Source organism: Spea bombifrons, chromosome 5, assembly GCF_027358695.1.
Source record: "Spea bombifrons isolate aSpeBom1 chromosome 5, aSpeBom1.2.pri, whole genome shotgun sequence".
In the NCBI taxonomy this organism is placed as follows: Eukaryota; Metazoa; Chordata; class Amphibia; order Anura; family Pelobatidae; genus Spea; species Spea bombifrons.
Window position 1 is genome coordinate 31750555 of NC_071091.1, and position 15697 is coordinate 31766251.

At 38.7% G+C, this 15697-nt stretch overlaps 1 protein-coding gene across 1 annotated transcript in view; it reads right to left on the minus strand.

Annotated features, from left to right (window-relative positions):
* Positions 1-486: 486 nt before the first annotated feature.
* Positions 487-15697, minus strand: part of EEPD1 (endonuclease/exonuclease/phosphatase family domain containing 1) — a 50351-nt gene continuing 35140 nt past the window's right edge. The window contains exons 3-7 of the mRNA XM_053466390.1: positions 11703-11813; positions 5690-5824; positions 4393-4519; positions 1800-1994; positions 487-1108 (exon numbers count right to left, since the gene is read on the minus strand). Coding sequence (XP_053322365.1) covers positions 909-1108; positions 1800-1994; positions 4393-4519; positions 5690-5824; positions 11703-11813 — 768 coding nt within the window. The 3' untranslated portion in view covers positions 487-908. The remainder of the gene's footprint in view (positions 1109-1799; positions 1995-4392; positions 4520-5689; positions 5825-11702; positions 11814-15697) is intronic.

The window sequence follows — 15697 nt, forward strand, 5'->3', positions numbered from 1 at the left end:
AAATCATTTTAGCTAAGGGACTCACATATATCATTTTGCATCTGCAGATGCATAGGTGTGCTCTCTATGCTTGTAGACACCCCTAAAAAGATGAAGGCGTAATATTTTCACATGATTGAAGAACAGGGGCTGGCTCAACATTATTAGAAATGTTTCTTATTCTATATGTTCGGCAGAATCAGTGGTTTCTTATACAGCCACAAGAAATTGCATTGATTTTTGTGTCATGGGGCAATGGAAAATGCTATGAATTGGTACCAAGGGGTCTCTACCGTGAAGCCCATGGCAGGGCGGAAGGTCATGCAATCAGCCCCCAATATCATTACTGTCCACCCACCTGTGTCTGCAGTCGTGCGGTGAGCAGGGGAGAGAAAAGTTAAGATCCCCTATAGCATATCCTCTTTTGTTTGCTGGAAAGGAGGTTTCATGTAAATGAAGGTAGTGAACAGAAATCAACAATAAACCATACAAAATAATTCCTGCAAATTTCACATAATTTCATTAATTTAATTGAGAAAAAAATGCTGACAGTGTTAAAGGTCTCATTTTTACAGTCTTACATTATTGCATCGCTTTACAAGAAATCATTTACAAATAAAAGGAAAAAAAATGGTTTCACAGAAATTTTAAAGTATTTTTCCTTTCTTTTTGTTTTCTATATCGTTATTCATTGTCCATGTCTGGCACATGAAGCGCCCACTGAAAGTTGAGTCTGAAAGCTAGATAGCAGCTGATCTATCACATTAGGATATTCTAAAACATCCACTTACAGCATGAGAATTGGGAGGGTACTTGAAAACAAAACGTTAATATTTGTGATATGGAAAGCGTAGCAGTTCTGGATTAGGGTTCACAGTCGAAGCAAAAGGTGGAAACCCCTTGTTCCTTCACTTTGCTTCTGTACTTTTTCATCTTTCGTGCTTGGTGTTTGAATCATTGCGTTCCACTGTGACTCCATTGGCTTTGGGAATAACTTCCTTCCTATTGCAGTCTCTGTCTATGTAAAATTCTGCCAGTATGGGGCAATGCTCCGAAGCCACCCCTCCCCAGGACCAATTATCTGGGATCCACGGATTAGTGAGGCCTTCTCTCACAACTAAAGAGTAGCCTACAATAAAAAATACAAATATTAGCAAATGGAAGCATATACCAGAAAGTACTTATCTAACAAGTTTTCATAAACATGTTTATCTAGGTTACTTTAGTATTATCAGTGAAACCTGCCCGGGGTCTAGATACCAACTAGAACCAATTGACCAACCCTGTAACTCATCACTGATCTACCATGCTGAAGATAGCATGCCATTTTGGGCACTATTTTCATAATACATTGTTAACCAGTTATACAGTTATATAGTATTGTGCTGTTCTTCTAAAGCATTTTGAAATTCCACAAGAGTGGTCCTTTCTAAAAAGTGTCACTCATGTGCCATTGATGCAGTGGAATTAACTCATATCTCCCTTGGCATTTCAGATGCTGGAGGTGTGACAAGACAAGTGGCCATACCTACCACCCCAGGTAGGCATGGCCACTCACCCTGCCTACTCAGTTAGCCACCTAGTTATGCTAGAGTCACACAGAGGCTATGTGGGAGCTGCATCAGCACAAACCTCCATTGTTTTTCCCCTCCCAGGGATCAGTGGAACTCCCCAACTGGTCCATGTTCCTCACTCAAAGACACTGGTACCCTCACATTTTCTTCTTTCCATATTCCTCACTGCCTGCAAAAGTGGGACAGTGGAGCAGCTACTCAGAACAATGCCCACAAATCTGATTGTTGGGAGGTATGATCTCTTACCTGTGAACACCTTCTTCAGGCTCTTGCTGAACCAGATGTTGTCTAGGGACTTATTCCCCTGTGGATTCTTTGTGCTGATGTTCGTGAAGGTGTTAGCAGGTAGCAGGTTGTGCAATTTCTCTTTTCTCAAGCAATCAAAGTCATTGCTGTCTGGAGGAAGGCTAAAACTTCCCAAGATGATTAAATCCTTTTCACCTGAAACAGGAAACAACCAATCAAACAATTAGAGCGTTCTGGAAAGAAGTGAGTTAAAGGGATTGTGATGCATTCTACAATCACTCCATGATACATCTGCTATATACCAGCTTTTTTTTATATATATTCTGATTTTCATCATTAAAACCTCTTTTTTATTCTTAGTTAACTGTGTATGGTGTGTAAAGTACATGTCTAGGGGGGGGGGATTTGAAAAATTCTGATGGAAAAACAATATATTTTTGTTCAATACCATTTTGCTTTTTTTAAAAAAAAATACTAACAAAATAAAAAAACCTAAAATTAACTTAATAATGTTTTAATTTTCTTATTGCAATTGTATTTCCCTTTGCTTCCTATGAAGAAAAAAGAAGATTTCTTTTCTTAAGAGTCTTAAGTATATTCAGTAAAAAAATATTCTAAAGTAAATTATGCATATAAATCATTTTTTTAAAAAGGTAGAAAGTAGTATATATTTAGTTATTTGAATATATATATATATATATATATATATATATATATATATAAATATATATATGTGATTCAAATTATGTACAGAAAATAGTCTAATTACATGATTACATTTGTGAAATTAAGAATAGTGAATTGCTATACCTAGAATTTATAATAAAAATTAAGAAAATGTATATAATATTGATACCAACACAGAAAAAAATGCAACATCACATAGACTCCAGAGAAAATGTACACATTTTACAGTCCATGTGAAGAAGTAGTCAGAGATGCATCTTGTACTGGGTCAGCAGCGGACACAAACATCTGGTTAGATTCTCATGAGACAGCGCCACACTGTCCACAAAACACTTCTCCTGTAGCCACCTATTACTGTTAATGTTTACTTAGGTAATGTGCGATATTTCAGGAAGACTAATTCACTTAACCAGCCATGTCTGAGACAATAACCGTGTAGTACGCACGTCACTATAGGGCTTATGGGTAAAATACATTAAGCACTAAATGATCACATCAGTAAAAGTAAAAATGCTCTACACAATTGAATATATCTATAGATCTTTCTGTTTATGTAGATTGGAAGTACATGCTAGTAGTTGTAGTCTGCAGAAGTATGAATGCCTGAGGTTACCGATTCTACAGATGTCTTCGGCTGTCGTCTATGTCAATAGAATTTGACATGCTATTTTCATTTCAGTGTCCAGTATATAACTAAGTTTAACTGTGTCTGCTTTAGCAGGTGATGAGATAATGTTGCTGAGCCACATGTTTGTATGGAAATCATCATGCCTGTGCTAGTGAATGGGTGGCATACAAGACGTGTCTAAATCCGTGTACAACAAAGGTCAGGTCAAGACAAACGTAGAACATGTCAAATATGTCATTCATACGGAACAGCATGAATGGCTTTTTCACAAAACTTTCTCCTGGTGAAGTGCAGATTTTGAGTAAGCCATATTATTTCTAGCAACATAGAATTCGGGTTTCCAAAGATTAGATACAATTAGCCATATTTATAAAGTATAATCCCAAGTGCTAAATGTGGAGCAGAACAATTCTGCTACTTTCCATGGTATTTGTTCTGCATTTAGAACTTTGGTATTTGTTCTGCATTTAGAACTTTTTAACAGACTTGATTGGGACTATTCAATAAACTCCTGAGCGTTGCCTCAAATTTCCAAGAAAACTTGAAACTAGATGGAATCTAAATTCACAAAGAGACACGTTAAAATATATTGGAAAGAAAAGCACAACTGGTTCAAGTGAGCTGTTGGTTGAGTTGAACATTAACTAAAGCTCACGGTATATACTACATGACACCTCAACAGGTGACCCAACAATATTTTCAGCTAATTTGCATATTAAAGACTCCATTTCTACTTTGATCTCTTTTTAACTCTTATTTTTTTATTGGATTGTACACATCTATACATCTTCCCGCATGTCAACCTTCCATACGCCGACGATTATGATTGTGTAAAACAGTCCTACATAAATAGGAGTTTCACATGTATTTCCTCACTTGATTGACTTGTTTTTGAAAGGTTAGGAACTATGCCGAGCATTTAGGAATTCACTGGGTTATAATAGTGAATTATGGCCCTGCCTATACATAAATATATATATGGCCCTGGAAAATTTAGCCATGAAGATAATTGTCTTACGTGACACAAATGCCTCATTTGTGCAAACATAGTTTCAGGTAGTCCATAAAAATAAACAATGTTTTACACCACGTATCCACCAATAAAACCTTGTGTGTTGGGCCATAGTCAAGGAAATATCAATATCAACATGGAGCTAATGGAGAAGAAGCAGTTAGATGAATGTACATTCTACTGGCTGCCGGGAAACATTCTTGGAATGGCTGGAAGTGGCAGGCTGGGTCATGTTTCAGCTTCCAAGCCTCTGCAGCTTTACATACCTTTCAGAGTCTCCTGCAGTGCTTGGCCAAAGGTTGACGTTTTGTGGCTGTCGTTATGATTCTTTCCGGCTTCGCCAAGGTTAGGGGACAGGTGAATATTCACCAGAGTCACTTCATTTATTCCAACCTACACAGGGAGAAATAAATAAATAAGTATAATATAATATATATATTTCTTTGTTGTAGTTCCTCTTGAGTTTCCCCACACATATTGCTGCAGATTTCTAGGTTCGGTGCTGTCTATTCTATCTGCTGTGTTCAGCTTAACTTCGTTGGAACTCACGACCACATTGTACATGACGCCCAATATCGCCAGAAAATTAGCAATAATTAACACCACCTAGAAGCAGACAAATCTGAATGGCTGTAAATCCTATAAACACAGAATTTGAGGGCAGATAAGAACCATTCGGCCGATCTTGTATGTCCCGTCTTTCCTGAAATAAAGATAATCTTGGTATAGATTCAGGATAACCAAAAACCTATCCTCAAGATTGTAAGCTTGCGAGCAGGGCTCTCTCCACCTAATGTATCGGTTTGTCTTAGTCTGTCAATTCTAGTCTTGTCATACCCCTATATGTGTTGTATTAAGCGCTGCGTAAATTGTTGGCGCTATATAAATAAAACATAATAATAATAATAATAATAATCCCGGGCATGTTTAAATTCCCACACTGTATTAGCCTCTACCAAACCTGCTCGGAAGCAAGGCTGTTTATCTAGAGCGTCCCGGTAAAGTTAAACTTTACATTAGTTATACATCGAAGCCTCTATTTTTAGTCTATGACCGCATGTTCTAACCTTTCTCCTCTTTTAAAATAAACATCCCTCATGCAATTTGTTAAATCCTTTTCTGTATTTTCAGTGTTTCTTTTAGGAAATCTATGTGATTGCATAGCAGGGGTAGCTAGTTGTCAACTGCTGGTGCCCACCTCCCATGATCAAAACCAGTTTTCTAGCAAGCAATCTATTTCGCAGTTTTTATTATTATTTTTGATGTTTGGATTTTTTGAGATCATGCTCATAGCTTGATAGGTGTCCAAAAAAAAAAAAAAAAATACTATTTTCAGGTGTTCTTTGTAAATGAGTCTAAGATGAAAATTTCTCTACATACATAAGTGGACTATGGAAAAAGTCTCAAAAAACATCCAGTGTTTGGAACCGAGAGTCCACAAAAAACATTTTTAATTGAGCTAGGATCATCACTGCACACATCGGACTATGGAATTTTCTAGAAGGAAGAGTGGAAAGCTGTCAGGCTTTGGATAATAAAATCCAGCTGTTGGTGAAGCATTACCTTGAAATGTGCGAGGAACGGGTGAGGAGATGTGTGCTTGCTGTTACCGTTGGTCTGCAGGCTTTCTTGTAAAGTGGCATTCTTCAGCTCAATGCCAGCTGATGTGTCCCAGAGAAAACCGCTAAATTCTGCTTTCTGGAATGAAAAAAAAAAAAGAAACTTTAATGGATCATGGTTATTACTAAATAATGAGGTTAGGAATCTGAAGTTTTATGGTGATTTATTTTACTAATTAACATCTAAAAGTAATTTCAATCTTCCAATTCCAAAAACTACACATTCTGATGATTGCAGGTTAATTATATACATGTATTGTAAACTCACAACGCTATATACTGTAATAGAAACTAGCAAACAAACGTGTAGAAACATCCTGTATTATATCATAGATCCTCTTTTTACATTAATATATAGGCTCCTTAGAACAAAACAGGCATTTTTATTTTAGTATATGTTTTGCTTCTGTTGCTTTTCTTAAAGGGGGTATCCTTGAAAATAGTTGTTTGTATAGAAAATTGGGCTAAGATAACTTGGTGCATGAACACATATTAACTACTAATATGCAGCTGCCTAAAACCATCAAGAATATAATAGTTTCTTAAAAAAGCACAATATTTTTGAATATTTATATATATATATATATATATATATATATATATACATATACATTATATAAATACTAGTAATAAAAAGTGAAAGGCATTCCCTTATATATTAGCAAATGCCTTAATTCAATGTGGGTTTTGCTTTTTTAAATCTTTTCAACCATTTCAGTACCAATTGGGTTAATGCTCTTGGCAATAGAACAGAGTGCCTACTCAATTACTTCAATAAATTTAAAGGGGGGAAGTGACACTTGCAAAATAAATCAGGTGACGTTTACTGAATGTTGCAGTACAGATGGCAATCATAGGGAGCAGAAAAAGTGACATGGACACGCAGACCACTGCATGCTAACTATGCACCAAATGGTTTAAAGGGACAGCTTACTGTGCTTCACAGACTAGCTAAAGAAGAATGCATATTAAAGTACTTTAATATGCATGCTTTAAAAAAAAATAACCTTAGGGAGAAGCTGCAGCTCGCTTTCTCCATGGTCTGAAGATTCCTGCCACTGATTGGCTGCTTGAAGCCAATTAGCGGCAGGAAAGTGTTTCCAATGAACCCAATGACATCACATTCTGCACATGTACACGGGTACAACAGAGGACTCCCGGCAGTGTTCACAGAGCTAGTTCTGGAGATAAGTCTATCACGTACAAGGAGATGTATTCGGCTGAATCTGAATTTCTCATATGTATTAAAGTGCTTATGATGGCTGGAGTGTACCTAAGACACTGTACCTTTAGTGGCTCGGTGAGTTTTATTCACAATTCTTTTGCCACTGACAGATTTTCATTTGTTTTACGCACCTCCACACATAAAGCTCATTATTGAGTGACTAAACTTCTTTTAAGTTTATGCAGTAAACGTTGTAGATGAGTTGTTGGGAGGTTACACATTTCATCTGATTGATATCACATTACGGAGGGCCAACTCTGGAGTGTTTCTCCAGCAAGAAGGGTTGTGTTAGCCCTGGGTAATGCATAGCTACATTTGTTGAGATGAAAGGTTTCAATTTGTGGTTTAAATGAAAATGACAATGAAATTCCCCAATGAATGCTGGATCATCTTAAGAGAAGGTTTCTGGATACCATAATGTTCCCGCGCCTTCTCACTCCCACACCTGCTACCACAGCGTGCTATTTCCCTCTTTACCTATGCAGTGTGCCTACCTTTTCTCTAGTATAGCCTTCCTACAGCCTAGAAAATATAAAACATATGGTCACCAAGGGCAGGATGACCCAATGTCCTTCTTTTCAGGGGCAGACCTCGAATTAAGACTTCTCACTCCAATTACTATTAGACCCTGTTGGTGTCCCCTGAACCCATTATATTTGAAATTGCAATGAAACACATCTGCCAGTCAGCATGATTATATTAATTGGTTCCAAACACAAATCTTCACAACTCAAAACATACAGTATGAAAAAATATGGAATTGGAGAAAAGGGACTGGATTAAGTAATGTGGGTAGAAAATACTAATATAATTGCATTAAAAAGCCCCCTGATTTTTTTAAACAAATTGCTCAGCTTGTTAGTATGGATTTATTCCATTATCCATAAAAGACCCACCACAAAAAACTTGTGTTTACATTGAGGTGGGTCTAGCTGTAGCTACAAAAATCCACTTATGTGGATGCATCTAACTTCATCACCTTTGCACGGGTAAAAGTTATTATAAGATACCATGCCATTGCCAGATCCTGAAACAATATACTTCCACGATCAATAAGATTCCATTAAACTGGTATTAGTGGCAATCTGCTTCCTGCCAACTCCGCATACTCATCAACAACCTATAAACTGCCTCTTATCTCATAAAAGATGACTGCTTGAAATAGCATTACTGTAAGGCTTTGTCTTCCCATGCAGGTTATATGCAGTTAATTGCGAGTAAAAGCTTTTTATTTGATCATCTCATTGGCTCTAATTCCCCTGCTCCAGTGCTAATGAAAGGAAGAAATGGGGCAGATTTAATGCGCTGGGGAGACAGAGAGAGACAAGAAATAATGCAGCATCAGAGTTTACTGATATGGAACATTTACTAGTGAGAGTTATTAATTTGTTGACAGCACTGCCTAAATCCTTTCAACAAAAAACAAAATGTACACATGGCTGATGGTGCTGACAGTGCCAAAGCAACTGTCTGAATGAGAACTAAGGGTGGCTTATTGGTTCTTAAATGGAAACTTTAGTATAACGTATACTAATGTAATGTAATAACTTGCAGCCCCACTATCTACAACAATCATTTTTTTAGCAGTCGCTTTTTTCAAGATTATAAATCAAGGTACACAGAAAAAGTAAATGCATGCTGGGATATACTATGTTCCATGTACATAAAACAGATTATATTAAATACATTTGTGTTAGTAAAGTACAATATGGTCTGTTGATTAATGTAAACTATTCATATACGCATGATTTACTTTAAGAACTTTTCTTTCAGCCACAGGATTTACTTCTAGAACCTAAATATACTTGGAACTAACAAGCCACCCAAGCAGTGATGAATATGTGTTTTCCCATTTACAGTATATATATAGCCATTTCATGTAAAAAAAAAAAAAATATGAAGCAATGTTCACATGAAGATCTTTACAGTAAAGGGAGCCAAGCTTCAATACATCCATTTTAAAATCAGTGCACTAAGGTATAACCTAGATTATTAGAATGGAAGAAAGCTATGTGCACCATGGTGCCCAGTTATCCCTGTCAGTTGATAATTATTAACCCATGATTGAATTACACAAACATGCCAGCTCCCGGAATCCTTAGCTGTACTTACACCGTATTCCCCAAGGTTATGGGTCCCATGTGTTTGAATCACAAACAAAAGTGGATGAATGTGTTTCCCTATGCCTTGTACTATTACTGCTTCATACCCTCATTAACCAAATCCCTGTTGATGGGTGATGCTCTGTTGTCAAATATAACTATTCTTGCATCAGCAGAGTTAAGTGTACCAGGTGTGAGACATATGGGGTTTTTGAGGGTGCGAGGGTTGATAGCTGGGAGGCCCTTTTATGAGACTAAGAGTATCATTTTTGACCATATAAGATCTATAAGCACTCATTTATTCATTCATGAACCTGTTTTATATATTAGTGCAGGTAATTTTTCTTCTTTGTCAAATACAGAGGTACACACTCTGTTTATCACATTGTAGCCAAATGTAGCTAACAGTACTTTATTACATACATTGTCATAATGATCCTTTAAATACACATGTACCCATTTATAACCTCTTCCCCTTCTTTTTAGATCAAAAGTCCCTAAGCACATTTGCATGGGGCACCAGAGGAAATTGGAAGGAAGTTCTTACACATAATACATTTTACAATTATTTGTATTGTTGTAAGAGTGCTATTATGTAAATTGCTTGGCTATTTTGGCAGCGCCGAGGCTTACCTCAATAACAAGGCAGGACTCGTAGTGAGGTAAAACCGGGACTCTTTATTTAGGAAACACTCGGGCTTATACACAGTCCAACACAGGAAAAAGGCCATAAACCAAGTCCACACATCCCCGCCCAGTCCAGTGCCACACTTAGGCCACCGAGCCCCGCAATGTCCGTACACCGTTAAACCGTCGTTTTCGGGGTGATCCCGAAGGAGCGGCAGGGATGGATAGCTCTGGGTCCTGAGGATATCCTGTCCAAAAAGCGACGTGATCGGTCGCAGGGACCCCGAGCGGGAGCAGTTCAAAGTTCAGCCGGGACGAGCCGCGAGGTACAACAATAAAGTAGTACATACAAAATGCAAGTGGTATACACACAATCTAGTCTGCCACCAGCAAAGGCTTGTGTGCTGGTAGCTTATTCTGTGCAGATGTCCAGAATGAAGTCAGAGGACATTTTAATGAGGAAGTTGATGCTGCTATAAAATCAGCATAGCATTTTTCCTTATGAGGAGGGGCAAAACAATCATGGTCACAGGGGCCTGCAACTGTAGGGGGCCAGGGTGTCCCCTGCGACCACTGTTCTGCCCATTTAAAGCCACTAGGTGCAGGTAATACCTGCAGCTAGCGGCATGGAGAGCACAGAGATCATCTGATTGCATGATCTCTCACACCCTCACCCTGCACCTGACTGATCCAGAGGACAGGAAGTGACACCACATCCACTTCCTGGATGCTCAAACGGTCTGCACACAGCAGACATACCACTCCTGTAGGTAAGTGGTGTAAGCATGGGCACAGGGTAGACTGTTTGGGGGCAAAATGGCACAGGCAGGCTGTTTTGGGGCACTGACAAGCTGTTTGGGGACAAAGATGGCACTGATCAACTGTTTGGAGGCAAAGGTGACACTGGGGGGGGCATGTTGCTTGGTGAAGTGAGAGGGCACCTTGTCCGGTGGCTTCTAGTTACGTACCTAGTTATGTTACAGGTTTATTCACTCATTCCTGCAAAAAAATGATATTAGGCACTACTGCCTCTTTATTTCTAGATTTAAGAGCCTGGCAAAACACATAGCAACCTAATGGGTTAATTAAGCCTTTGCATAGTTTATAAATGTGAACTTTAAGTATACAAAGCTTAAACATGGCCAATTAAAATACCCATTATTAATGCCTACTTCTTAACATTAGTAAATTAAATAAATACCCTGACTCATTGTAATGCTAACAGAGCATTTGTAAGCTGTCTTAGAAAGTGTGTTTATTAAAATAGAACAATTAAAGTGGAAAGTATAAAAATCATAATTTTTTTTCATGAGTTGCCAACAAGTATCTGTCAGCAGTAAGTGACCTGATTGAGCTAAAAACATCTATATATCAGCTTTTCATCCAATCATAAATTTTTTTAAAATATAACTATATATGTACCTTTTGCTGACCGAAAACATGTATTGTGCACAAAGACAATACTCTGTTAACTCCTTAATCATTTATCCATTATCTTAGTGACCAGGGACACCAAGGGGACATTATCGCTTTCAAAGAATTTAGCTCAACTAAAGATACATTTCAAAACATATTAGCAAGTAGGTAAGATAAATGTAATTAATATTATACATAAAACCATTAATATAATTTTAAAATGCAGAATCAAACCATGCCACATATATATTTTCCTAACTTTTAATCATGTGACGGCCAAGGGTTAACTGGGTATTAAAAAATCCTACACTACTGTATAAAAAAACCAAAAAACATAATAATTTGCAAAAATATTGTCCCAGCTTTAGATACGCACATCCTCAGCCATAATACACTGCTCCAAAGTTGGCACTGCATTATAGGGCTTTGAAAAGAACAGCCGGATACCTGCCTTTTGCCAAAAAAACAATGATAATATTAATGCTAAGGCTAATGCCAAAACAAATTAAAAACATCTCCCTTGAAACAACAAATATTTCTATCAGTAAAAAAAAGGGAGTGTAACCATAAATAAAATTGTTACATACCTCGTTTAAGTAGGATGATGGCTTTTCGGAAATAACGCACTTCCACGATCCCATTACCCCTTTCCACTTACGAATGTTGGGCAGAGATGGCTGATTTAATTCCAAACAAAACTGCAAAAGAGGAAACAATTATTAGTTTTTTTTTTCATTAACATTCACACAAAAATATAAAAATAGCTGAATTATATCCACCCCTCTGTTTTCGCTAAATATCATAAGAAGTATACGTAAATGGCACTGTGTTTTTCTAATGCAAAATGAAGTTGGGGTTTTATTCACTAAAGGAAGTCTTGGCAGGAGAGTTGTGGTTTCAACTCTCTCATTTCACTAGTTACTATTATTTCTCCAGCAAAAAAGAATGAGCTTGTTCTGCTTAATCCATAATTCAGTGGACAACGAGACGTTGCAGAAATCTCACTGAATTAACTAAACATTATCCAGGGCCAGTTGAGAACATCCTGCAGCAGATGTTTACTGAGGTTGGACCTCATGTACACTGCATATTATGGTGATAAATAAGTATCATTAGTCTTGCAGAGGGAAACGAAGGAATGCCCTTCACCAGAAGTTGCCTACGGATGTCCTAACCTGAGCCAAGTTGCCAACCTGATGTGACCCTGCTGACAGACCATGCCACCAGCTCCCCGTGCTTGGGATTTAGAGCATGGGTTTAGTGATAGAATTTTTTTTAACTGTATGCCTTGACATTTTAGTTTTACTGTGTATTGGAAAGACACCAGAGAGTAACAATTAATGGAACAAACCAGGAGAATCAGGATGTTCTTTCTTGTTTGTTTCTGTAACTATTGATTTTACAGGCATGAAAAACACAGTAACTCAGTGGTGCTTACAAATAACAAATTGACAAGTCAGGTAAAACAAAACCAAGGCTAGGTCACATTACACAGACTGCTGACACAGAGTCTACCATTCATGTTTTTAAGTACTGCAGCATTATGGCTGATTAGTCTCGGACCCAACATCAATTACTGTCTTATCTCCTGATGGGATCCAGAGGTGGCAGTGTTCCCTCTAAGCTGGGCCGGTGGCCGACAGCACCGCACACTCACCCGATGTCTAGGCAGCCCTGGCACTGTATGTCCTGATGATGTTGGAGCAGCCAGTGGCTGGATATGTGTGGCTGCTCCTATCCGGCAGTTGATCGTATCTACATCATCAGAACTTAAAAGTGCCAGGGCCACCTCAACATCCCCAGTCCTACCCTGCTTGAGGGGTCTTCAGTGGGGTAACTGGACTCCACACTTGGGAAGTGCAAGGTACTCAAGGTATTGTGTGTGTGTGGCTAAAAGCAGTGTGTGTGTTACTGAGTATGGTGTGTCTGTGTGTAGTGTGTGTTTGTGACAAAGCGTGGGGGTTTGTGATAGATATACACAATGTGTATGTTTTGAGTTTGTGTTAAAGGATACTGTGTTATCTTACTGAGAGTGGTATGTTTGTTAGAATATACGCCATGTGCCTTATTATAATACATATTAAAGTATATGTTGGTGTGATTGAGTAGGGTCAGAGTGGTCAGTGGAGTTTTGGTATGTGGCAAAGAGTGGCCAGTATGAGTGTATGCAAGTGAGGCTAAGAGTAGGTAAAATACTGTCAACCGAGTGTGTCTAATGGGACAGTCTACAGGACAGTTTAATGAAATGGTCCAACGTTGGGGGAAATAAAATCCAAATTAAGTCAAAAACATATTTTTCTATGCGCATATATTTCGAACTCAAAGTTGATGTGTTAGGAGCAAGAAAAATGGGCTAGCGTAAGAATCTGAGTAAATTTGACACCACAGCACATCTTCAGAGGTCTAGTGGAGTCCATGCCTTGATGGGTCAGGGCTGTTTTGGTGGCAATAGGGGGACCTACACAATAGTAGGCAAGTGGTTTATAATGTTATGGCTAATCAGTGTGTATATATGTATCTATCTATATATTTGACAAAACCTACATGTACGGGCTTCAAATGCATTGTTTTCGATGGGTTTAGGGACCGCCCATTGTCCTTAAGGGGTTAAACTATTCAGGCAGAAAAAACTTGATAATAGATTAGCCCACATTGTGTCAGTTCAAAATCATTATACTTAAGAAACATGTATAAAAGGGGCAATTATTACTGTGCTGCAAATACGTTATAGTTCTTCAAAGCAAAAGTATAAAATTAAAAGTACGTTTTCCAAAATGATGCTCTGTTTTTTGCGTTAAAAGTCTTAGCTCTTACATAATATATTGTTTTCAGGCAGCTAAATTTTAGCAATTTGTTATCATAGTCCAATCTACTGGATAAACACCCTTATCATACTGCGCGCTGTAAACAACAAAATGACGTTTTTTTAAGGCTTGGCAAGTAACACTTAGACATTACAAAAAACTTAAAATAAAAACTAAGACATTTTATGCACAAGCTAAAGACAAAGACAATATGCATATATTTATGTATGTAAGCAAACTTGAAATTAAAAAGGAAAACAAATAAAATAAAAAGTAAAAGAAAGCACACAAGCTGCAGGAATAAACTTTCGTCACTTGATGACCCTGTTTCCCCCTCTGCTCACTCATAGGAGTTCAGAATATTTGGTAGGTTATGAGTGTTTTACAGCCTAAAAGTGTGCAGAAAACAATAAAACAACATGATTATAAACTAAAATGTGTAAATAAAATACAAAGATGCCTGACTTGTATAACTATTTTACAGTAGGTCACAAAGTTAAATAAAAAGTATGTAGAGACTTGTCTATAAAAAAAAAAAAAAACTGGGCTTCTTTGGCCAGTTCAAATGCTGGAAGGTGTGATATGTACATAGATGGACATGTAGTGGTCTGATTATAAGACTAAGATCCGGATCCCCCGCAGCGCTGCATGGGAGGTGGAAGTGCCTGCAGCAGCGGAGGTTGTCCGTGCGCATGGCAGCCGGTGAATCTCTGCGTGATGCGGACAGTCAACCTCCGCTGCTGCCGGCACTTCCGACGGGACTTCTATGACTGAGCACCGGCGTGACGTGACCTTACGATGCTCAGTCACAGACGTCCACCAGCTGCCTCACTAGACCACCAGGGAGTCTGAGGTATGAGGGATAAGTCGGGGGGGGGGCAGAGTGGCATATGGGGGGAGTTAAGGCATTCCTGTAGGCAGAGTGGCATATAGGGGGTTAAAAGGCCTATCAGAGAGGCAGAGTGGGATATAGGCAGGTATAATGCCTTTTTATGGGAGGGGGCAGAGTGGCATGTAGGTGGTATAAGGCATTTCTGGGGTGGCAGAGTGGCAAGCCTGGGGCCAGATGTGCATAACTGGGGGGCAGGTTGGCAAATAAAACATGTAAGTTTAAATGTGACGTAATATTTAGTAATAAAACATTTTTCCTATAGGGTAGTCTTATATTTAGGCTTTTTCTTTTTTTCCTAAATATTCAAATTTTGGGGGGTCGTCGTATAATCGAGCAAATACGGTTAATTTACCACAAGTAATAAAACAACACTCCTTGCACACACTAGAATAGAAAAATGAGAAACAGTAACTTGGCCCAGATCATTATTTGGCCAAGAAGCATTATTTAATTCTCTTTGATAGATTATTTCCATAATTGAATCCAGCACAATATCTTTAAAATATACATACCTAAACACATACTGTCGTATACACATATATACCGTATTGGCTCGAATATAGGCCGCACTTTTTTCCCCCACTTTAAGTCTTTAAAGTGGGGGTGCGGCCTATATTCGGGGTTTAGCGCCCGACGCCCGGGACATGCAGTCCCGGGCGCCGGGCAGGCAGCAGGGTTAGGATACAGATCCCCCGCAGCGGTGCAGGGGACCTGCATCCTACTGGCCGATACACTCAGACAGCCTCCCCTGCCAGCACTTCCCACAGGGGGGGTGCCGGCACGGGAGGTTGTCTAAGCGCATCGTGCGGACCGTCCGCACGATGCGTTTTACCTCTGCCCACCCCCGACTTACCGGAGCAGACTCCCGGGTGTCTTGCGGGGCCGG